The sequence below is a fragment of the Egretta garzetta genome, unplaced genomic scaffold (genome assembly GCF_000687185.1).
Source record: "Egretta garzetta isolate BGI_Z169 unplaced genomic scaffold, ASM68718v1 scaffold642, whole genome shotgun sequence".
NCBI lineage: Eukaryota > Metazoa > Chordata > Aves > Pelecaniformes > Ardeidae > Egretta > Egretta garzetta.
In genome coordinates this window covers 47,932-71,602 of record NW_009258890.1, presented here as the reverse complement: position 1 = coordinate 71,602, position 23,671 = coordinate 47,932, and the positions used below count along the sequence as shown (strand labels likewise).

The 23,671-nt window shown below is 45.1% G+C and overlaps 1 protein-coding gene across 1 annotated transcript; it reads right to left on the bottom strand.

Moving 5' to 3' along the window:
* Positions 1-11,466: 11,466 nt before the first annotated feature.
* LOC118451796 (pyruvate dehydrogenase (acetyl-transferring) kinase isozyme 1, mitochondrial-like) lies at positions 11,467-22,872 on the bottom strand. Its single transcript, XM_035889698.1, has 7 exons — positions 22,856-22,872; positions 18,502-18,692; positions 18,008-18,097; positions 17,632-17,709; positions 15,558-15,634; positions 14,786-14,884; positions 11,467-11,475 (listed from the first exon to the last, which is right to left on the bottom strand). Exons 1-7 carry the CDS (start codon positions 22,870-22,872, stop codon positions 11,467-11,469), a joined length of 561 nt encoding a protein of 186 aa, XP_035745591.1.
* Positions 22,873-23,671: the final 799 nt, after the last annotated feature.

Below are 23,671 nucleotides of genomic sequence, written 5' to 3'. Positions count from 1 at the left end.
TATTTGTAGCCGGAAAGGTGTTGGTAACACACCAGTGTTTTGGCTACTGCTGAGCAGTGCTCACAGTATCAAGGCTGTCTCTCCAAACTGCCACATTCTCTCAAAGGTCAGTAGGCTGGAATGGGCAAGAGATTGGGAGAGGACATAGTCAGAGCAGCTGGCCCAAGCTGACCAAAGAGATATTCATAGAATCAGAATCATTTAGGTTGGAAAAGATCCTTAAGATCATCAAGTCCAACTGTAAACCTATCCAACTCCACCACTAAACCATGTCTGTAAGCACTACATCTAGTCTCCTCTAGACCCTTCACCAGCTTCACTGCTCTTCTCTGGGCACCCTCCAGCACCTCAATGTCTTTCTTGTAATGAGGGGCCCAAAAATGAACACAGTATTTGAGGTTGCGGCCTCACCACTGCAGAGTACAGGGGCATGATCACTTCCCTACTCCTGTTGGCCACACTATTCCTGATACAAGCCAGGATGCTATTAGCCTTCTTGGCAACCTGGGTGCACTGCTGGCTCATATTCAGCCGTCTGTCAACCAGTATCCCCAGGTCCTTTTCTGCTGGACAGCTTTCCAGCCACTCATCCACTAGGTGGGTCACCTGGTCATATGAGATCAGGTTGGTCAGGCAGGACCTGCCTTTCATGAACCCATGCTGGCTGGGCCTGATCCCCTGGTTGTCTTCCATGTGCCTGGTGAGAACCGCTCCATAATCTTCTCCCATACTGAGGTCAGGCTGACTGGTCTGTAGTTCCCCAGATCCTCCTTCCAGCCCTTCTTGAAGATAGGTGACACATTTGCCAACCTCCAGTCATCTGGGACCTCCCCTGTTCTCCAGGACTGCTGATAAATGATGGAGAGTGGCTTGGCAACCTTCTCTGCCAGCGCCTTCAGCACTCTTGGGTGGATCTCATCTGGCCCCATAGACTTGTGGATGTCCAGGTGGCGTAGCAGGTCAAAGACTGCTTCCTCCTGGATTAGGGGGGGTTTATTCCACTCTCCATCCCTGTCTTCCAGCTCAGGGGGCTGAGTACCCTGGGGATAACTCATTGGGCTATTAAAGACTTGTGTGGTTTAACCCCGGCTGGCAACTAAGCACCATGCAGCCGCTCGCTCAGTTCCCTCACAATGGGACAGGGGAGAGAATCAGAAAAGTGAGAAAACTTGTGGGTTGAGATAAAGACAGTTTAATAGGGAAAGCAAAAGCTCTGCATGCAAGCAAAGCAGAGCAAAGCAAGGAATTCATTCACCTCTTCCCATGGGCAGGCAGGTGTTCAGCCATCCCCAGGAAAGCATGGCTCCATCATGCATAACGGTGACTTGGGAAGACAAACGCTATCACTCTGAACGTTCCCTCCTTCCTTCTTCTTCCTTGGGGTCAGCTGTGCCGGCTGTGCCCCCTCCCAGCTTCTTGTGCACCTGGCGGAGCTGCGAGCTGAGAAGTCCTTGGCCAGTCTAAGCACTACGCAGCAACAACTGAACCATCAGTGTGTTATCAACGTTCTTCTAGTACTAAATGCAAAACACAGCACTATAGCAGCTACTAGGAAGAAAATGAACTCTGTCCCAGCTGAAATCAGGACAAGACTGAGGCAAAGAAGGCATTAAGTACCTCAGCCTTTTCCTCATCCTTGGTGGCAGTGTTCCCCCTCGCATCCAATAGAGAATGGAGATTCTCCCAGGCTCTCTTTTTGCTGTTTATGTATTTGTAAAAACTTTTTTTATGATCTCTTACAGCAGTGGCCAGGTTGAGTTCTAGCTGGGCTTTTGCCTTTCTAATTTCCTCTCTGTATGACCTAATGACATTCTCTTCTTGAGTTGCCTGCCCATTCTTCCAGAGCTGGTAAGCTCTCCTTTTCTTCCTGAGCCCCAGCAAAAGCTCCCTGTTCAGCCAGGCCAGTCGTCTTCCCTGCTGATTCATCTTATAGCACATGGGGACAGCCTGCTCCTGTGCCTTTAAGACTTCTTCCTTGAAAAATACCCAGCCTTCCTGGACTCCTTTGTATTTCAGGACTGCCTCCCAAGGGACTCTCTCAACCAGTGTTCTGAACAGGCCAAAGCCTGCTGTCTGGAAGTCCATGGTGGTGGTTTTGCTGACCCCTTTCCTTACTTCACCAAGAATCAAAAACTCTATCATTTCATGTTCGCTAAGGCCCAGACGGCCTCTGACCACCACCTCTCCCATCAGTCCTTCTCAGTTAGTAAGCAGCAGGTCAAGCAAGGCACCTCCCCTGGTACGCTTGCTTACCAGCTCTCTCAGGAAGTTATCTTCCACACACTGCAGGAACCTCCTAGACTGTTTCCTCTCTGCTGTGTTGTATTTCCAGCAGACATCCGGCACCTCAAAGTCCCCCATGAGAGCAAGGGCTCGCGATTGAGACACTTCTACCAGCCGCTTGTAGAATACTTCATCCGCCTCCTCATCCTGGTCGGGTGGGCTAGAACAGACTCCCAGCAGGCTATTTACCTTGTTTGTCTTTCCTCTCATCCTTACCCAGAAGCATTCGGCCTCATCATCACAATCATTGAACTCTGTACAGTCAAAACAGTCTCTAACATACAGAGCCACACCACTGCCTCTCCTTCCTTGCCTATCCCTTCCAAAGAGCTTATAGCCATCCGCTGCAGCACGCCAGCCATGAGAGGCATCCCACCACCATCCTCACCACTCTGTGATGGTGACTAAGTCATAGCTATCCTGCTGTACAATGGCTTCCAGCTCCTCCTGTTTATTGCCCATGTTGTGTGCATTGGTGTAGATGCACTTGAGCTGGGCTATTGATTTCACCCCCAACACTGGTGTGCCACCCCTAGGCTCCTCACTAGTAAGCCCGGTTACATCCCCTTCCCTCTTCAAACCTAGTTTCAAGCCCTCTCAATGAGCCCCGCCAACTCTTGAGCGAGGATCCTTTTCTCCCTTTGAGAAAGCTGAGTTCCATCTGTCGTCAGCAGGTCCGGTGCTGTGTAAACCTCCCCATGATCAAAAACTCCCCAAAATTCCTCTGATGGCACCAGCCTCTGAGCCACATGTTAATCAGCTGAGTTTTACTGCTCCTTTCAGTATTCTTCCCTGTCATTGATGGGATTGAGGAAAACACTGCCTGTGTTCCTGATCCTTTGACCAATCTCCCCATTGCCCTGAAGTCCCTTTTGATCAATTTTGGACTTCTCTCTGCAACCTTGTCACTGCCAAACTGCACAGTCAATAGTGGATGATAATCAGAGGGCCGTACCAGACCAGGGAGTTTCCTAGCAATGTCCCTAACCTGGGCCTCAGGGAGGCAGCAGACTTCCCTGTGGGGTGGGTCTGGTTGACATATTGGGCCCTCTGTTCCCCTCAGAAGGAATTGCCTACAACAATTACCCTCCTTTTTTTCTTAACAGAGGCAGTCCTAATGTATGTGGGTGACTGACTCACCCTAGGCAACCCCCTGGATGGACCCTCACCTACATCCTCATTTGCCTGGCCCTCAAGTTCCAGAGCCCCATATCTGTTGTGTAAGGGCAACTGGGAAGGTGAGGGAAGCTGGGAGGGGATTCGCCTGCCACCCCAAGTAGGCACCTTTTTCCATTCCCCACCGTCTCTTGGGTCCCATCCTTCTGCTTGGTGGCAAAAGAGTAGGGCATCCTTTGCTTCTTGCGGAGCCTCCATCTGCTGCCTTTACCTCAGGGATGGTGCAGTGTGGCTCTACCAGTCTATCTCCCTCTCACACTCCCTGATACTCCTTAACCTTCCCACTGCCTCCTTCAGCTCTGCCACAAGGCAGAGCAGATCATCCACATGGTCACACCAGGGACAGCTGCTGTCCTTGCCGCCCTCCGGTATGAGTAACAGGCTCAGGCACCCCTGCAGCTGGACACCTGGACAGCCGCACGTTTCCATTTTTGTGGGGACTTTGGGTTGCCAATTTCCTTCTTGGAAAGCCATGGCTTTCAGGCAAGTGGAAACCATTCTTAGGTCCTCTCCTGGGACATCGATGGCCAATAATCAAGTAACCTCTAGAGCCAGGAGGGGGGACTGCTCCCTGCCTGCATGCCCTGCCCACGGAAACTGCTGTGCAAACTGCTGTGCCACATGCTGTTTGCCCACCCTGTTCCCTGCACTCCTGGTTGCTCATGCTCCCTGGGGGCTGCTCTTATATGTGAGGGGTTTTGGCTGCTGCCACTGCTGTCCCTGCCCACATTGAGTGAGAGCTGCTGCTCCTCAGGAGCTTGCTCTTTCCTGCCCTGGGGTGGGGCTGGGGTCCTCTCTCTCTCCCTGTGCTTTTGGCCTCTTGCTGCTGCAGTTTTTGCTGCAGTTTTACCACTTTAGGAAGGGTCCCCCAGAGCAATCCTCTGCTCCAGAGTCCTTCCCCTCAGTGGCTTCACTGGGAGAAGTTGCCCTCTGGAAAGCCCTAGGGGCCTTTGCTGGCCCCTGCAGGGACCCGTGAGGAGTCCTAATTACCCTCCAGAGTGCCAGGATGCCTTGACCAGATGTTCTGCACGGATGCATGCAGTGCCCTAATTGCCCTCCAGAGCACCCCAGGGCCTTATCTAGGCTCTGCATCTCCTCACTGGTCCCACCTGGGCTGACCCAGCCCACAGCTGGAGCTGACTGGGAACAGGGGTCTGTTGCCCTAGCCTCACAGCACATCACTCCCTCCCCTGCCCCTGGCCACGGACATTCACCCTGTGCCCAGAGCCTGCAGACATATCCAGGGGCACAGAGGGACAGTAAAATGTTTACTCAATCATGCACATGAGAAATCCTAGCAGTAAGTTGGCTTTGAGGCTCAGTGCTTACTCATCAGCTTTGAGCCTAGACATTTGACACCTGACTTATGATATTTGGCCCTTGAACTATGACCTTTAACCACTGACTCATGATTTTTCAACCTTTGAAATGTGTCATTTGCTGCTTGTTACTTACCCAACCTTTGACCATTGAGCTATGACCTTTAACCCTTGGACTTTGACCCCCCAAACACAAAATTTGTTGTTTGTTCTCTTGCTTATGACCCCTGATCTCTGACCTTGCCCTTTAACCCTTGACTTTCAACCCTTGAAAAATATCATTTGACACTTGATCATCTGCTTGTGACCTTCTGTTGTGGTTTAACCTGGCAGGCAGCTGAACACCACACAGCCGCTTTCTCACCCCCCCCCCACTCAGTGGGATGGGGGAGAGAATCAGGAGAAAAAACATGAGACCTGTGGGTTGAGATAAAGACGGTTTAATAATAATAATAATAATAATAATAATAATAAAAAAAAAGGTAAGTTTGGGTCAGTTGTCCTGGCTGTGTCCCCTCCCAGCTTCTTGTGCACCTGGCAGAGCAGGGGAAGCTGAAAAAGTCCTTGACTAGTCTAAGCACTACTTAGCAACAACTGAAAACAGCAGTGTGTTATCAACATTCTTCTAGTACTAAATCCAAAACACAAAATGCCAGCTACTTGGAAGAAAATTAACTATATCCCAGTCGAAACCAAGACAGTATCCATCCCTTGACATATGACCATTGAGTTCTGACTCTTGATTTTTTCTTACCCTTGAAACATGACATTTGACACTCGATCATTTTGTCATGACTCTTGACCTTTCGCCCTTTAAACACATCACTTGCTGCTTGATCACATACTTGTGAACTGTGACCTTTGACCTTTAAAACGTTACCTTTGCCCTTTGACCCTTGAAATGTGTAATGTGCTGCTTGAGTGCTTATGATCTTTGACCCTTGATATATGACCTCTGACCCTTGGAAACTGTCATTTCAATCCCTAAGAAACAGGGCCAGGAAGCCTGATAGAGATCTAAAATGAAAATTTAAAATGCGACAAGGCACAAGAAACACAAGAAAGAAATCGTAAATGGAGACAGGGAGCCAGATGCAGATGCAGTATTAAAATTTAAAATGTGATGTGGTATGAGAAACACAAGAAAAATTAAAACAAGAAGGACAGGGAGATGGGTAGAGTGAGACATAGAAAAAAATTAAAAAGCAACAGGATACAAGAAACATAGGCAAGAATGAAAAAATAGGAACAGGGAGCTGGATAGAGGGAGATGTTGAAAGAGATTTTCCAACTCGACACTGTACATGAAACCTGGGAAAGAATTAAAAGGTAAGGGCAGGAAGATGGACAGAAGGAAATATAGGCTGTTTAAAAAGCAATGGGGTACAAGAAACATGGGCAAGAATTAAAAAAGAGGCAGCAGGAACTGGATAGAAAGAAACAGAAAAATTTTAAAAGGCAACGGGGTACAGGGCAGAGTTGGTAGAAGAGTAAAAAGTTTTGGGGAACCAGACAGGTAGGAGGGCAGGCAGAGAGGGGGAGAGAGAGAGGGACAGGCAGGGAGGAAGGCAGAGAAGTGAAGGATGGCAGAGATCTGCTTGCAGCCACCAATCCCATGCATACACTGCACAGGGCTGCCGTGACAACCAACCAAACTCCAGCCCAGCCAAAATTATGACAACTTCCACCCCATATCCCACCACAGTGGTGTCATGCTCAGGTCCCACCCTGTGCCATACATAACCAGCCACCACCTCCTTCCCACCCAGTGATGGCTATGCAGGTTTCAGTCCCTTAGTCTACATGAACACAGTCTACCTAAACAGGCTTTGCTGATGTCCAGACAGGGAGCTGCTTCATTGAAGAGCATTTGACATCTTTAGCAGGACACAAGAAGCTGGGAGGGAGCATAGCCAGGACAGCTGACCCAAACTGACCAAAGGGCTATTCCATACCATATAATGTCACGCTTGTGGAGAGTTAGCTGAGGGCGGGGGGAGAGCAATCACTGCTCAGGATGGGCTGGGCATCAGTCAGCAGCTGGTGAGCAATTGCATTGTGCATAATTTCTTTTATATATTCTGTATACTCCATTACCATTATTACTATTGTTGTTCTTGTTATTCTTTTCTTTTATTAAACTGTCTTTATCTCAACCCACAGGTTTTACTTTCACTTTTTGCTGATTCTCTCCCCACCCCACTGAGGGAGATGGGGAGTGAGCAAGTGGCTGTGTGGTGTTCAGCTGCCTGCTGGATTGAACCACAACTGTCCTTTTTGGTGCCCAACATGGGGCACGAAGGGCTGCATTAATGACAGATCTGACCAAAGTGTGTTAAAATGAATTTGCGATAAGCATTCATTGTATTAGTCTACTAGTCGCTGGTCACAATGTTGTTTTATTTGCTCTCAGGGTTGTTGTCCTTGTTCTTAGAGTTGTGCTATGTAACACCTTACCTGCTGTATGCACACCCTGTGGTGCTGGTTATCACCTATGGCAGGTGGATTAAGGTTATACTGTTTTGCTGTACTGTGTAATACTGGTTTATGCTATGACGAAATTATTCGCCATCAGATTAATCTCGTATTTGTACTCAGCATTCTCAGCATTACTGTCACCTCTGGATTTTGGGAACCATCTATTGGGAATTATCAATAATTATACTTTTTATTTTTTCTCCTCGGAGAGAGCAAACCTATGGGGGAGACACATTACTCCATCTTCCCCTTCTTCTCCAGGCTAGCTCTTGAGAATTTTACATATCCTTGGAGTGTTCAAACCAGCATGTTCCTATTCCTATGTCTCCTGAATGCATTTCAGGTCTTATTCAGGGTTAAACAACTACTTAAGAACACCATCCAAAGGTTGACTCCTGCAACAGGCACTGTAGCTACTCCAACTTGCGCAACAGGCACTGTGGCCACTCAAATGCTGGCGAAAGGCACTGCGGCTGAACCAGCGAACCAACCTGTGCCGATATCAGTTGTCCCTATACACAAGAAGAAATCTTGGAAGCGAAAGTCAGCTCATTTAGAAAGGCAGGATGAAAAAACAGGTCCATCACAAGGAGAGGAGGAGGAAGAGGAAGAACTCATAAAAGAGACAGAAACCACCTGGTCCCTATCCTTGAGTGAACTGTGAGATATGTGAAAATATTTCAGCCATCGTCCAGGCGTACACGTCATCACCTGGCTGCTCCAATGCTGGGATAACGGGGCCAATAACCTGGAATTTGAGGGTATGGAAGCCAAGAAGCTGGGATCCCTTTCTAGGGAAGGGGGCATTGACAAAGCAATTGGAAAAGGGATACAAGTCCTTAGCCTCTGGAGGCGACTACTGTCAGCTGTGAAGGAAAGATATCCCTTCAAGGAAGATGTTATATATCGCCCAGTCAAATGAACCACCATGAAGAGAGGTATCCAGTGCCTGAGGGAATTAGCTGTCCTGGAGGTGATTTATAGTGACCTTGTAACCAAAATGATAATGAAATTGTTATGTATCTTAGTTTTCAGCACCAAAGTGATGGGAGCAAACCAGTTAACTACAAAATGGAGCCTCGAATGTCGCTGTGCTCTCTTCTGCACAGCCCTACCCAACTGAACACTAAGTTTGGGACAATGAGAAGAGTATATCACGACTATGATCTGTAGTCTTAGGGTAATCATTAATGTAACCGAAACTATAGAAAATGTGCACCTGTCAAAAGAATAAGCTCGAAGGTAGTTTTGTGTAATGGACTGAGAAAGCTGGCTAGGACTACCAAGACTGAGAGCTGAGTAGGTAAGAGGTAATTCCGGCATGGGGAGATCACAACCACTGACTCATTGACCACCTACCCAAATGATACCACCTACTCAAAAGAGAACAATAGAAGTGTATAACTGAGTTTGCGCAGTAATTTACATAGGAAGTGAGAGGTTTTGTACCAATCACTAGGTAGAATGTTATTGATTATGTATGAATGTAATGAATATGCATGTTCTTGAGTTATATAAACTGATTGAAACAGGTGGTAGGTATGCACGTTAGGTGGAGCGATCCCCCGTGCATCCGGTGCCATGAATAAAGAATTCCTGCCTTTTAACACTACATTGGTGTTACGAGGTTTATTCTTCCCGATTTCAGTGACAACCTGAACAATGAGCAGTTATCCAAAGATCCAGATGGAGTCCGGTGCACAAGACCCATGTGGCAGAAGTTAGTATGGAACACACCAGCATCATATGCCTACTCATTGGCAATACTGAACTGGAAAGGTGAACAGGGACCGATGGTGGATGAAGTGGCTAGCCTACTATAGGAATATGAAGAAAGTGTCTCTTCCTCCCTCATTTCTGCTGTGGACAAATTGTTCCAGGAGGTCCAGCAACTCAAAGAGGATAGATCCTACTCCCCACCTGTATGGACCAGTATCTCAGCCATTAGGAGTAAGCGTCCCTCTGCTCAAGAAAAAGGATATTGAGGGTACACACCATGGGTCACACTATGGTTTTACCTGCGTGACTATGGAGACGACATGAAGAAATGGGATGGAAAACCTACCTGAACCCTAGAGGCACAGGTACCGAGTTGCAAAGAAAAATAATCACAAAAGGGGGTTCTTCTAGGAAACTTGCAGCTCCAGTTTCCAGAAATGGAGTAGACTGCAGTTGCTGCAGACAGAATAGAAAGGCTGATCTTATTTCTGATTGTGATGAAGGAATTCCTGACTCATATATGCAAAACATAAGAAACTGTGATCAGAACCAGAGGGGCCCTGCCTCCAGCCAGGTGGAGGAAAGGGACAGTTGGGTTTACTGAACTGTGTGGATTTGATGGCCTGGCACCTCACAGTTACAGAAGTATACAGCTCTAGTGGACACCAGTGCACAGTGTACTCTAATGCCATCAAGCTATAGGGGCAGAACCCATTTGTGTTTCTGGAGTGATGGTGATCTCAACTAACTGTATTGGAGGCCAAAGTGAGCCTAACTGGGAATGAGTGGCAAAAGCCTCCCCCTGTGACTGGCCCAGATGCTCCGTGCATCCTTGGTATAGACTACCTGAGGAGAGGGCATTTCAAGGACCCAAAGGGTACCGGTGGGCTTTTGGGATAGCTGCCTTGGAGGCACAAGAAATTAAGCAGCTGGTCTCTCAAAGGACCCTTCTGTTGTGGGGTTGCTGAGGGTTGAAGAACAACAGGTGGCAATTGCCACCACAACAGTGCACCGGTGGCAATATCGCACCAGCCGAGACTCCCTAATTCCCATCCATAAGCTGATTTGTCAACTGGAGAGCCCAGGAGCGATCAGCAAGACTCGCTCACCCTTTGACAGTCCAATATGACCAGTGAGAAAGTCTAATGGAGGGTGGAGACTATCGGGGCCTTAATGAAGTGGAGCCATGAAAAGCTGAAATCAGGACTCAATAGTCTTGATGACTATTAAGCAGGTATTCTTTATTGCAGTGCAGGGGGATCACTCCTCCTAATGTGCCCGCTGCACAGGGTTAATTGCATAGTTTATATACAGGTTTTACATACTTATTCACTACATTCCTCAGAAAAGGCAGGGATAGGTAAATTAACTCCTGGCAATCATTTACATATTCTCCTCCGAGTTGCACATGCTCAGTGGTTTGAGTTGGTGGTCTTCAGGGGTCACTTACTTCATCCACTCCTCTTCTTCATCTTGTCCCTTTGGTGAACTCCGGCTTTTACCCCCCTTATTCTGCTGTCAGAACAACACAGCCGGTACCAGCTGGCTCCCCATCCTTGAAACATTCCCCTTTACCTCCATATCTCGTGGTTCCCATCCCTGGCTATCCTCCTATCGACAAAATGCTAGACGTTTTGTCCCCTACATGCCTTCCAAGGCCGGCAACAAAGATAGGCAATTTACTGCAAATCTATTCTTTTTCTCTAATGATGTACATTCCATACACGGTTAGTTTCTTATCTACAGTTTCTTACCTCATATGGTTAGTAAGTTAACCTAAAACACAATGTTAGTACTTTAAGCTGTATCCTCCTCAAGGACGTTCTGTTTTCTCAGGGCTGTTATCACATTCCAGATACAGTTGGCTAACAAAGGTCTTTTGTTAACCCTTTAGCATCCTTTCAGTAGTCAGGCCACTGCTGAGTGTTGCCACGCCAGACATGTTAGAACTTCAGTATGAGCTGGAGTCAAAGGCAGCCAAGTGGCATACCACAGTTGATATCACTAATGTGTTTTTCTCAATCCCTTTGGCAGCAGAGTGCAGGCCACGGTTCGCTTTCACTTGGAATGGCATCCAATACACCCGGAATCAACTGCCCCAGGGGTGGAAACACAGCCCTACCATTTGCCATGGGCTGATCCAGATGGCACTGGAACAGGGTGAGGCTCCAGAGCACCTGCAATACATTGATGACATCACCGTGTGGGGTAACACAACAGAAGTTTTTGAGAAAGGGAAGAAAATATTCCAAACCCTTCTGAAGGCCGGTTTTGCCATAAAGCAAAGCAAGGTCAAGGGACCTGCAGAGGAGATCCAGTTTTTAGGAGTCAAATGGCAAAATGGACGCCGTCAGATCCCAATGGATGTAATCAATAAAATAACAGCTGTGTCTCCACCAAGTAGCAAAAAGGAAATACAAGCTTTCTTGGGTGTTGTGTTTTTTTGGAGAATGCATATTTGAAATTACAGTCTGATCATAAGCCCTCTCTATCAAGTGACCTGGAAGAAAAACAATTTTAAATGGAGCCATGAACAATGACAAGCCTTTGAACAAATTAAAGAGGAAATAATTCATGCAGTAGCCCTTGGGCCAGTATGGGCAGGGCAAGATGTAAAAAATATGCTCTACACCACAGCTGGGGAGAATGGCCCTGCCTGGAGCCTCTGGCAGAAAGCACCGGGGGAGACTTGAGGCTGACCCAACTCGAGGGTTTTGGAGTCAGGGATACAGAGGATCTGAGGTTCCGCTATGCTCCAACTGAAAAAGAGATATTAGCAGCATATGAAGGAGTTTGAGCTGCTTCAGAGGTAATTGGTACTGAAGCACAACTCCTCCTCACACCCCAACTGCCGGTGCTGCGTTGGATGTTAAAAGGGAAGGTCCCCTCTATACATCATGCAACTGATGCTACGTGGAGCAAGTGGGTTGCACTGATCACACAGCAGGCTTGAGTAGGAAACCCCAGTCACCCAGAAATATTGGAAGTTATTATAGACTGGCCAGAAGGCAAAGATTTTGGAATATCACCAGAGGAGGACATGGTGTATGCTGAAGAGGCCCCACTGTACAATAAACTGCCAGAAAATGAGAAGCAATATGCCCTGTTCTCTGATGGGTCCTGTTGTCTTGTGGGAAAGCATCGGAGGTGTGTTGCATTAAAGGTTAAAGTAATTTGGAGTGATGCCCAATTCGTCATTATAAGTCTGGTCATGTTTAGCGTACTGAACTATCATGGTTACGGATGCACAAATAATGTGATACACCTTCAGTCTAGTTGTGTTCCATGAACTACCACGGCCACACTTAAAGAGTTTGATCATGTTCAATGAGAACTATCATGGCTAGATTAATGAATAGTGCAGTTAATTAAAGCAACAGATACACAGGTTCTTTTGGATTATGGTGATAAATTCACTGTCTGCAAAGCACATGCAATTACCAAGAGTATGAATAACACTGCCTGGCTACAAATGCGTTAAAAGATATAAAGCGACTCTATAGAGATTTATAAGTTTCCCAGGAAGGCACTTGGTATAACCCAGTGTTTGAATCCTACCCAAAGGTGTCCTGATGCGGGGGAAGAGAGGTTCAGCCTGTTGACTGATCCCAGAAATCAGTGGTACACAATGATGGTATCATCCCTAACATCCTCTCTCTCTTAAGATATTTCATATTATTTTTTACCTTTCAGGTGGAGCTTGAGTGACTCTAGTCATATGTACCTTTGTTATGTTTAGTGTAAAACTTTTTTGCCTTGCTTTTAAAGGTATAAACTAGAAAAATTCAAAGTGCAAGCTCAGTGAGGGGTGGTCACACCTTGGAGGCGGGTAGCCTTTGGGATGAAGGTGTGTTTTGGTATTATAATGATATCATAATGAACAAAGTTTACCAAAGGACAGCATTTTGTCAAAAACATGACAGACTGTTGGCCCAGGGTAGCAAATATGCAGCTTATCGGTTCCATGGTACCTTCAAGTTCCCATAATATCACAGAGCCTGGCCATCGTGTCTCCACTCCACTCCACCCTCCGTGCAGTTCCTCTTAGAGTCAGCACACCAAGTTCCCCTGGTTTTGCTAACATTTAATGTTGCAGGCCTAGGGAACTTCTGTGGAACGGATTCCTTGCAGGTTAGCCGCACTCCACCCTGGAAGCTTCTCCAATGCTGTACCTTTCTTTAAAATGTGACTATATGTTTGATTTCTAAGTCACCTTCGGCGATTATTCCACAAAGTGGAAGGCTGCTATATGGAGCCCTGTATGACAAGTCACAGAAACTGCTAAAGGACAAGGTGAATTGAGTCAGTTTTCAGAGGTGAAAGCCATCCAGCTGGTTTTAGATATTGCTGAATGAGAAAAATGGCCAGTGCTCTCTCTCTATACTGACTCATGGATGGTGGCAAATGCCTTGTGGGGGTGATTGCAGCAATGGAAGCAGAGCAACTGGCAGTACAGGGGCAAACCCATCTGGGCTGCCGCATTGTGGCAAGATATTGCTGCGCGGGTAGAGGACTTGGTTGTAAAAGTATGTCATGTAGATGCTCACGTACCCAGGAACTGGGCCACTGAAGAACATCAAAACAACCAGCAGGTGGATCAGGCTGCTAAGATTGAAGTGGCTCAGGTGGATCGCCTCCCAGGCTCCCTCACCTTCCCAGCTGCCCTTACATAACAGATATGGGGCTCTGGAAGTCGAGGCCAAGGCAAATGAGGATGGGGATGAAGGTCCATCCAGGGGGTTGGCTAGGGAGAGTAGGTCACCCCTACCTATCAGGACTGCCTGTGCTAAGAAAAAAAGAAGGGTAATTGTTGGGGGCAATTCACTTCTGAAGGGAACGGAGGGCCTGATATGCCGACCGGACCCATCCCACAGGGAAGTCTGCTGCCTCCCTGGGGCTTGGGTCAGGTCCCTGAATACATTTTTATAAAAGACAGCTTCTCAAATAATAATCCAGGGGAAGGTCAGGTAAAAGATAATATAAAGTTGTCCCTATTAAATTATGGGTTTTCTTAAATTCTCATCTCTCAGCTACAGCAATGACCAGAGAAGATGAATCCTTCCCTTTCATCCCTCATCCAAACCATTTAAATACTACCATAAGAAGTATTCACAATCTCTTGGAAGTAAGAAAATTCTACTTAAATTGTGCATTGCTTTTATCTTGTTCGTAACTCAATTATGTCTGAAGTCAGTACCTTTTGGCAAATGCCAGGTTCTGTGTCTTATCTTTATTCCTCAGGAATACTGCCAGTTAAATACAAGCTGTTAAAACCTATTACTGAAGGAGTAAGTAAGAGGAGTTGGTTTACTACGGTTTAGTTAGACCTATGAAAAAGCCAGTGCTTCCACTTGGTCTTTGAAATCCAACATGGATGTTGTACAGAAAAAAAGCTGTTACTCTGCAAACTGTACGTCAGGGAGATTTGATTTGCATGCAATATACAATGTTTATTTCCCTTTTTTCAGTTGTTTCACACCTGTATAGCTCTGTCACTGTCACATATAAAATGCTGATATTGCAATTGTATAAATATGCTCCATTTTTAGTCATGGTTGCTTATAAGCTAGGCAAGACATGAGTGTGACAAAAGCATAGAATTCTATTGCAGAGCCTTCAGTGTGACTGTGGAACTTCTTCATGAATTTCCTACTGATGCAGTATGTGAAACTGGGTAATGGTCTTGTTACTTGCATACTACATCATCACATACAATCTATTGTTGGAACCAGATCACCAGCTAAAGTTAGTAATACGCTGCCTATGACAGGGAAAAAAAACCTAATCAAAATAATCAAGAAAGTGCGTACCTTCACAGTTAAATCCTCATTTCCCAACGTGACGTGTACATGAATTGGAGGATAAATGCATCGATCAGCATTATGTTCCATGGTGGCTCTCATTGCATTCTGCAATTTTCAAGTACAATTTAAATCCTGTTCTTACTACTTCCCTAAATTGATGTTTTAAGATCATATACAAAGTTATTTTTATCACGTATTTCAGAATCAGGACAAATCTATATGGTTTTAAAATAGAGTTTTCTTAATATTTCTAGTTTACGCAGTGTCAGTATTTATATAGTTTATTAGAATACACAGACTTCAAATATTTTTTTAGAACATCTGAATATTTTAATGTAGTTTTATTTGTAGAATTCTTTATAATGCATAGTAGATGCAATATGACAAAGATCAACAAAAAGTCTAGGATTGAATTGCTTGAGAAAAGCTCTATAGGACCTGTTACACATCATACCGGATTTGAAGATGTCCCAAAAATCACTTCTTCTATTAGTTAATGTCTTTATACATTTTAAGATTTTTTTCACAAAGCTGTCTACTCAGAATGCGTCAGATGTATTCAGTGGCTAGGCAAAGGAGGTACCTTCTTCCAAAGCTGTTCATTTTCTATACAATTACTGTTTAAATAGTACAATTTAGGTATCTTCCTGCAGTCAAATAGCAAAAGGTTTGCACTTGCAAAACCACACCGCTATCTAGAATTGGTTCAAAAAGTCAAACAAATACAATCTCACTAAACAAAGATGTACAAGAGTTGTGTAATGGTAAGTGCACAGACCTTGAAAAGTTCGAAAACCATGTGATAAAGATGTGATGGTACATAGACCACTTGCATGGGCTGTCCTGGTGATTTAGCTAGAGAAAAAAAGAGTAAATAATTAAATAGCAAACTATGTATCTTTTATTCATTCCCACAGTAATTCATATTTGTATTGTTGAGAGAATTTACAAGAGAAGGAAAATTTGAACATAAATCTTTTGAAAAGCTGTATGTTAACCAAAAGTCATACTCAAGATTTTCGAATGTGCTTGCTGCTTTAGAAATTAATCTTAAAACCGCTGTGGCATCACTAATTAGGGCATGTAGTAGTTGCGTTCTAATACCTATGAGGAGGTTATCATGAAGAGAGTCAGGCTCTTCAGGTGGTGGGAGAACATGAAACAGTGAATGTAAGGTGAAATAACAGATTCAGACTGGATGCAGAGAAAGACTTTTTCATGACAGTTAAGCATTGAAACAGGTTGCCCAGAATCATCATCCTTGGAGGATTTGTAAGACGAAACTGGATAAAGCCCTGGGCACCCTAGTCTGACCTCACAGCTGTCCCTGTTTTGAGCAGGAGGTCAGGCTAGAAACCTCCTGGTAGCTCCCTCCCACCCAAACTATCTTACGATCCTGTAATGCATCAAATAGTTAACTACAGTGCAGCCTATTCTTGGATTAATTTAGCTGATTTCTAACAAGAAACCTTAACAAAAAATATGTAGTCAATTCTGTGTATAAAACTGGTGTAGTTTTCAAACCTTTTTTAAAGAATAAATTCTAGAAAATGTATCATGGGAACACATTCATTATACCAAAAATTAAGGAAAGGTTGCTCAGAAAATTCTGCTGGCTCTTAAAGGTTCTTTCAGTTCAACAAATTAGTTATCTCTCACCAGACTGTTAGTGACCAGTGCTTTATGAACATAAATGTTGAAGACTAATGATGTCAAAAGATCTAGAACAAATTATGTACCCAGCAAAAATGAAAGGGGGGTGGGGTGGGGGTGGGAATCACACTTTGAAATATGTCAGGTTCCTGTCCTCAAGTTAACTGCGTCCCTCCGTGCCTCCACCCCCAGATCCCATGCCTGAGGTTTAAATAATGGTCTTCACTCTCAGCTGTGGGCAAGGAATATGCATTTGGCCTGGATAAGGTTGAACTCACCTTCATGATTCATTGAGCAAAAGGTCGCTCCTTTTATAAAAACTGAACTATTTGTTCTGGCTTCTGGAGCACATACACCATTAAATGACCCCTCAGTACAGAGAATTAGCTAGCGTGACTGACAGTTCCCTACAGACATTTTTAGTATCATGCTCCGAAGATGAAGAGAGGTAAGCCCTTTAATCTAGACACAGAATGACAGGTTTTGTACAGCAGGAAGAAGAGATCTGGAACGTGTAATCAAGGCCACACTTTCTTTGCCTTTAGCTTCATAGGCAAAGTTAATGTGGTTGCACTTTGGCTTTCGCAATTACTCGTAGAAGCAATTTTGATTGCTTGTTTTTGTAGGTCTGTCCGAACTTGAAAAGCACTCTAGTGCGTAGTGCCAGAAAGGCTCTTTAGCATTCAGGACTATGAGGACAAGAGCTGACCTCTGAGTTGTAAACTGTTTGTTCAAGTCACAGCCAATGGGTTCAAATAATTTTTACCACATCTTGAGTATACTATATCTAATTAGACATCAAGAACATGATAGCTGAATAAGCAAGAGAAATTAGAATGGAATTTTTAGTATAAATCTTAAAAGTGTCACAAGAAATACAGAGAGGGTGAGATGCAATAGACAGTGTAAGGTCAAGACATACAAAAATCTTAGGGATAGAAGGAGGCTGCTAATACCTGTTACGTCAACAGCTGTAGTGTCAAACACTTGTGTACTGATTTCAGTTTTCTAATTAAAGGGAAGAATAGGGAAAGCCTTTTGCCAGATTAAAAAAAAAAAATAAATCCCAAACTATGACAGTAGATACAGAGAACACATTAACTACATGAAAAGTGGAATGAGAACATTTCACCACCAGCTACTTTAGACAAAGCCATCACTATGTTCACAAGAGAGTGCTTTGTCCCATATTCACTTACCATTCAACTCTTCAAGGATGAGTTCTGGAGAGCTCATGTAATATAAATCACAAAGTCTCTTGGCACTTTCATAGCCATCTATAATAAAACCACACAAAGTCACCTTTCCCCCTCCACTTTTTGTTTTCTCCTTTACAGTTTGCCAAAAAGAAAAACAAAAATTGAAAACACCATGCACTGGGAGGGAGATTTTGTATTTTCTCACAAAAACTAGGTTTATAGGGAAAAGTGGTAAAACTATATTAAACTTTAAATGAAACTTCTGCCCCGGGTAGGAAAGAACTAAACAGTATATTAATATCAAGATGTATATTGGCTCTCACTATAGACATTCATGTAAGTTTTCAGGATTCTTGTTCTTATTTGCTGAATTTACCTCTAACAACTTCAACAACATTGCAGCTAGGATCAATGCTTCCAATGTGTTTTGGATGAGCTGGATTAATTTTCCCACCAAACAGTAAAGCTGTCAAAAAAAGAAAATATTATTTAATACCCAATATAATTTTGTAATTTTAGTTTGTCTTCAGTTTTGCTAAATAAGAAATGTATAGGCAATCTATAATTCCAATCTTCACCATACTTTAAAGCCTACTGTTAATAAATATTTTAAGAATTGTGTTAAGAATGAATGTATAAATAGCAAGGCAAATAGTGTACTCCTAAGGAGAATTTAAGTACATATGAAGCACTTACTTAAAAATGAAACGAAAATATACTATATGTTAGGGACATGGTTTAGTAGCGGGATGGCAGTGTTAGGTAAAAGGTTGGACTCAATGATCTTAAAGGTCTTTTCCAACCAAAGTGATTCTATGATACTGACATAGTACAGGTATCATTTCCCCTCCTTTCAACAATGGCACTTACAGTGTTGATTAAGAAGCATTCTAATTGAAATGCGACTCATGTAGAAACGGTCTAAAAAATACTGCACGTTCTGTGAGGTCACTGGATCAATGCCAAAGCTTTCCTTGTACTCTATTACTCCTTGAGCCATTGTAGGAATTACATCATTGTGTCGATTCCGGATTTTTATCACAGTATCTGTAAAACTAAAATGAATACATTTTTAGTATTTCACTTTCAAGTTAATTTAATACTCAGGCAAACAGAATATCTGCCTACAAAAATTAAGACCAGTATGTACAGAAATATCACCGGTCTCCCTACAGCAATAAGAAGACAGGTCAGTCTTTACAGCATATTTCAAGCAACTAGCACTGAAACAATCAGTAATCAACCATTACTGATTAATTATAAAATTACTATTTATTTATCATCTTGATTACTGCTAAGAAAACTGTCCCAACATTTTCATGCAGATCATCCCATGCGTGTCAAATGGCAGTTATGATCAGCCAACGATGACCAGACCTACTCTACAGGTGAAAATTTCCATACATCAGATCCAACACTACAAGTAAGGAATTGGTAAACATTTGGTCAAGGGCTAAGTACTGGGACCAGTTCTGTTTAATATTTTATCAGTGATCTGTATCAGGAATAGTGTGACCAGCAGGACAAGGGAAGTCATCGTGCCCCTGTACTCGGTGCTGGTGAGGCTGCACCTCGAATACTGTGTTCAGTTTTGGGCCCCTCACTACAAGAAGGATGTTGCATTGCTGGAACATGTCCAGAGGAGAGCAACCAAGCTGGTGAGGGGTCTGGAGCACAAGTCATACGAGGAGCGGCTGAGGGAACTGGGGTTGTTTAGTCTGGAGAAGAGGAGGCTGAGGGGAGACCTGATCGCCCTCTACAAATACCTGAAAGGAGACTGATGAGGTGGGGGTCGACCTCTTCTCCCTGGTAGCAGACGATAGGACGAAGGGGAATGGTTTGAAGCTGCACCAGGGCAGGTTTAGGTTGGACATTAGGAAAAACTTCTTCACTGAAAGGGTTGTCAGGCTCTGGAATGGGCTGCCCAGGGAGGTGATGGAGTCCTCATCCCTGGAGGTATTTAAAAGAAGGATAGATGAGGTGCTTAGGGACAGGGTTTAGTGGTGGGATGGCAAGGTTAGGTTAAAGGTTGGACTCGATGATCTTAAAGGTCTTTTCCAACCAAAGTGATTCTATGACCCTAGCCCAATCCTGCAAGGCTTTTGCCACATCCTATAGGCAGGCGTTACCTGTGGGGACTCCAACCCTGTAGAGGTTCCTCTCAGCCCAACTCTGCGTAGCTTTCGCTGCACCTTACAAGCAGGCTGGTAAGACCTTATTACCTTTCCAGGGGACTTGCTCGGAATTCTTTGGTCCGGGGATCAGAGGTTCTCCTCGAGAACCCGTCGGTGCCGGCTGGAGGTCCTGTGATCCCACGGAGTCCCATCTGGGTCGCCAAAACTGTCACTGAAATCGGGAATAATCTTCGTTACACACATGTAGTGTTAAAAGGCAGGCATTCTTTATTCATGGTGCCATATGCACGGGGGATCACTCCACCTAGCGTGCATACCTCTGTACTATCTCTTACAGTTTAAATACATGTTCTATATGAATATTCATGGTTTATGCAAATTATTTCTAGGAATAGGTGGAGAGTTCTAAGAAACCATTAACATATTGTCCCTCCTTTTTACACATGCACAATCTGTTTCGGTGGTCGCATCTGGGGGTCTTTTGGATGAAGGCAAAACATCTTCCTCACTTTTCATTTGTCACCTTGCAAGGCCGGCACGTCCTGCCAACTGTCCATCTGTTACTTCTCTTCCTTTACCTTCCATGTGCTGTTTGTTCTCGTTTCTCCTACTAAGTACCTACTGACTTTAGCAAAGCATCAGCAAACTAGACAACAAGGCCTAAGACTTATGCACATAGGCTGCTTACATCATTGTTAACTTTAACCCTTAAGGCATCACTCCCCCCCTTCTGAAGTTTTGAAATAATCATCTTTTCAATACTTCCATCGTAAATCAGTGTCTCACTGCTGATGATTCAATTGCTTATTACTCACTACGTGATGGTGGGAGTGTTGTGATGACTCTCTATTCCTTAAAAAAGGAAGCACACAGTAGCTGAAAACTTTCCAAAAATCACGCTTGGTTACAAAATTAACCTGAATTAAACCTTTGATAGCAGGACAAAATTCAGCTGTGTGTGGACTGCAGAAGCAGTGATGAACCCTCTCCTTTCTCCCTTTCTCCACACCACTTTCTCAGGTCTTGGGAGGAGAAGAAATTAATAAAGGTGAAGTTCCTGGTGCCAATGCTTGAACTCTTCCACACGTGTCTGATGTAGAGACCCTCAGCTGCAGCTGAATCTCCTTGGGAACACTGCAAGGCAGTGGCTGAGATGTTATGGGATGTGTGCTGATGCCCGATACTCGAACAAGAGAAGAGTGTGAGCAATTGCAGGGCACTGCAGATAATGTCATGGGTTACCTGGCTCATGGATTTTCTTCCCAAGGTAGAAAGTACCACAGCAACCATCTCAGAAACAACCAAGGAGGATATAAAAGAAGCAAAGCATGGCCAGTGTGAAAAGGATTAACAAGTGTGGTTGATTGACCCCAGCAGGTAACAAATCAGCCATCCAGGCACATGCTCACTCCCCCCACAGCAGCATGGGGAAGATAATTGGAAAGGAAAAAGTGAGAAAAAAGTCATGGGTTGAAATTTAGAAAAGTCAGTAAGTGAAGCAAAGATACATTTTCATGTAAAGCAAAAAAGGAATTTGTTCAATGAACCCTATTGGCAGGAAAATGTTCAGCCATTTCCAGGAAAGCTTCCAGGCCTTCATCACATGCAACGGTGACTTGGGAAGACAAATGTCATAACCACAAAAGTCCCCTATGATATGGAATATCTCTTTGGTCATTTGGGCTCAGCTGTCCTGACTGTGTCCCCTCCCAACTTGTTGCCCAGCCCCAGCCTACTCATTGGAAGGGCAGCCTGAGAAACAGAGGTGGCCTTCATGTTGCTTCATGTTCAGCAATAGTTTTAGTCACAAATCCAAAACATGGAACCACGTGGGCTGCTAAGAAGATGGTAAAATCCATCCCAGCCAGCCAGGGTAGGCTGGACATTTTGGAAGGTATGAGAGTGATAACAGTGAGGAATCTGAGAGGAGGAAGAGGGAAGCAGTAAATTAAAGATGAGGGCAGGGATGTCCTGGGGGCTGTTTGGGGTGCCTGTGATTCAGCCCTGTATGTGATGTGAATGATTTCCACAGTCAGAGGCAACCTGAGTGCTTTCTCTGATGTTGAGGACATGAAGGGTGAGGAATGGGAGTGTCATTCAGGCTGAAGACACCTTGCTAGATATCTGTAGAAAACATCTAGCTCTAAGCAAAGACACACCAGGTTCCTCATGATTTGATCCAGATGGGTCTGTGAAACTTCCAGGGTTGGAGGCAGTGCACACTCTCAAGGAAACAGCTTCCCATGTCTGACTGTCGACTCATTGCCAAAATTTCTCTCTATATTGAGCCTGACCCTCTTGTGTTTCAGTCCATTACCTCCTGTGCTCCTGCCTTGCACCACTGTGTCTTCTTGGAAACCTCACCGTAGGCAGTAGAAGTCTGTTACATCCTCCCAAACAAATCCCTCCATTCTGCAGGGTGAACAAGCCCAGCTCACCCAGCCCCTCCTAACAAAGCAAGTGCTCCAGCCATGCCCAGACCTCCACTGACTTTTTGTTGCCCTCTGGCTTGTCAGTGTCTCTCTGGCATTGTGGGGCACCAAAACATGGGCAAGGATTCTGGATGTGGTGTAACAAGCGCTGAGCAGAGGGAGAGAATCACTTCCTGTGGCTGTGCTCCTGCTCAGACAGCCCAGGAGGTTCTTGGCCATCTTTGCTGATGGCTCATCTTTTGCCTAAGGTAACACAAAGACCAGCAGACCCTTTCCTGTGGAGCTGACACCTGTCTGGGCAGTCCCTGTCCTATGCCATTTCAGAGCTGACATCCAGTTTAGGAGTAGGATTTGGGTTGAATCGTCACTGGGTATCATGAGGTCCTTATTGGCCCATCCCTCCAGCCTAAGTCCTTTGGGATGGCAACCCAGCCCTCCAGCCCTGCCCTGCTCTCCTGAATAGGATGTCTTCTGCAAATGTTATGGAAAAGTACTCTCTCATCTCCTCCAGGCCATTAAAAAGATGTTAAACAAGGCGGGTTGCAAGATAGACCCCTGCAGGACCCTACTATCGAGATGCCTCCAGACAGAGCACCATGCGTGTACCACACTCCTCCAAGCCCAGCTCTCCAGCTGTTTTATTACTCAACTACTTACCTGCCCATGAAGCCCATACTGTCCTAATTTGGACACAAGGAATGTATGGAAGTATGATGCTGACAGCCTTGATGAATTCCAGGTGGAAAAACATGACTGCTTTCCCCTCATCCAGCAATCGAGACCTGTCATTACAGCAAAGCAAAGGTGGCCAGGAAGTACCCAGTTCTCTTCCAGACACCCAGAAATGGGATCCAAGTAGACACGCTCTGGGCCACAGCCTCTCATTCTCCTGCTCATCATTTTGGCATTATTGAAATGTGCATGCAACGTGTGGCTACTGGCAGTCATCATGGAGTCCCCACAGTCTCTGTGACCTTTCAAAGGCAATGGAGAGTGGCTTCACTGTGACATTGGCCTGCTCACTCAGCTCCCTGGTGTGCTGCCCCTCCTCTCCCAGAGACTGGTAAGGATTGCGTTTGTTCAAGTGATCCCTGACTTGATCCCAGTCTACTGCTGGTTGATCTCCTCCAGAGTCCTGCCCTGATTCACAGAGGTCTGGGAGGCCTTGCTGGGGGAGACTGAGGCAAAGAGGACACAGAGAAGCTCAGGTCTATCTACACTGTCTCTTATGAAATTCAGCAGTGGCCACACAGTGTCTGTGTTTCTCCCTTAACTGCTCCTGCAGTAGCACACACTTGAAGGCCGGCTGGAGTGAGCTCTGCAACCATGTCACAGCTCTGTCTCCTCAGGAACGGCTCCAGCTCTTCCCGCCTGTGCCCCTGGCTGAGGGTATTGCTGCACATCTGGGCTGCAGCCCTGCAGCCACGGAACCAGGCAAGCTCTGACCTCTCATAAGGAACCTGGTACCGAGCA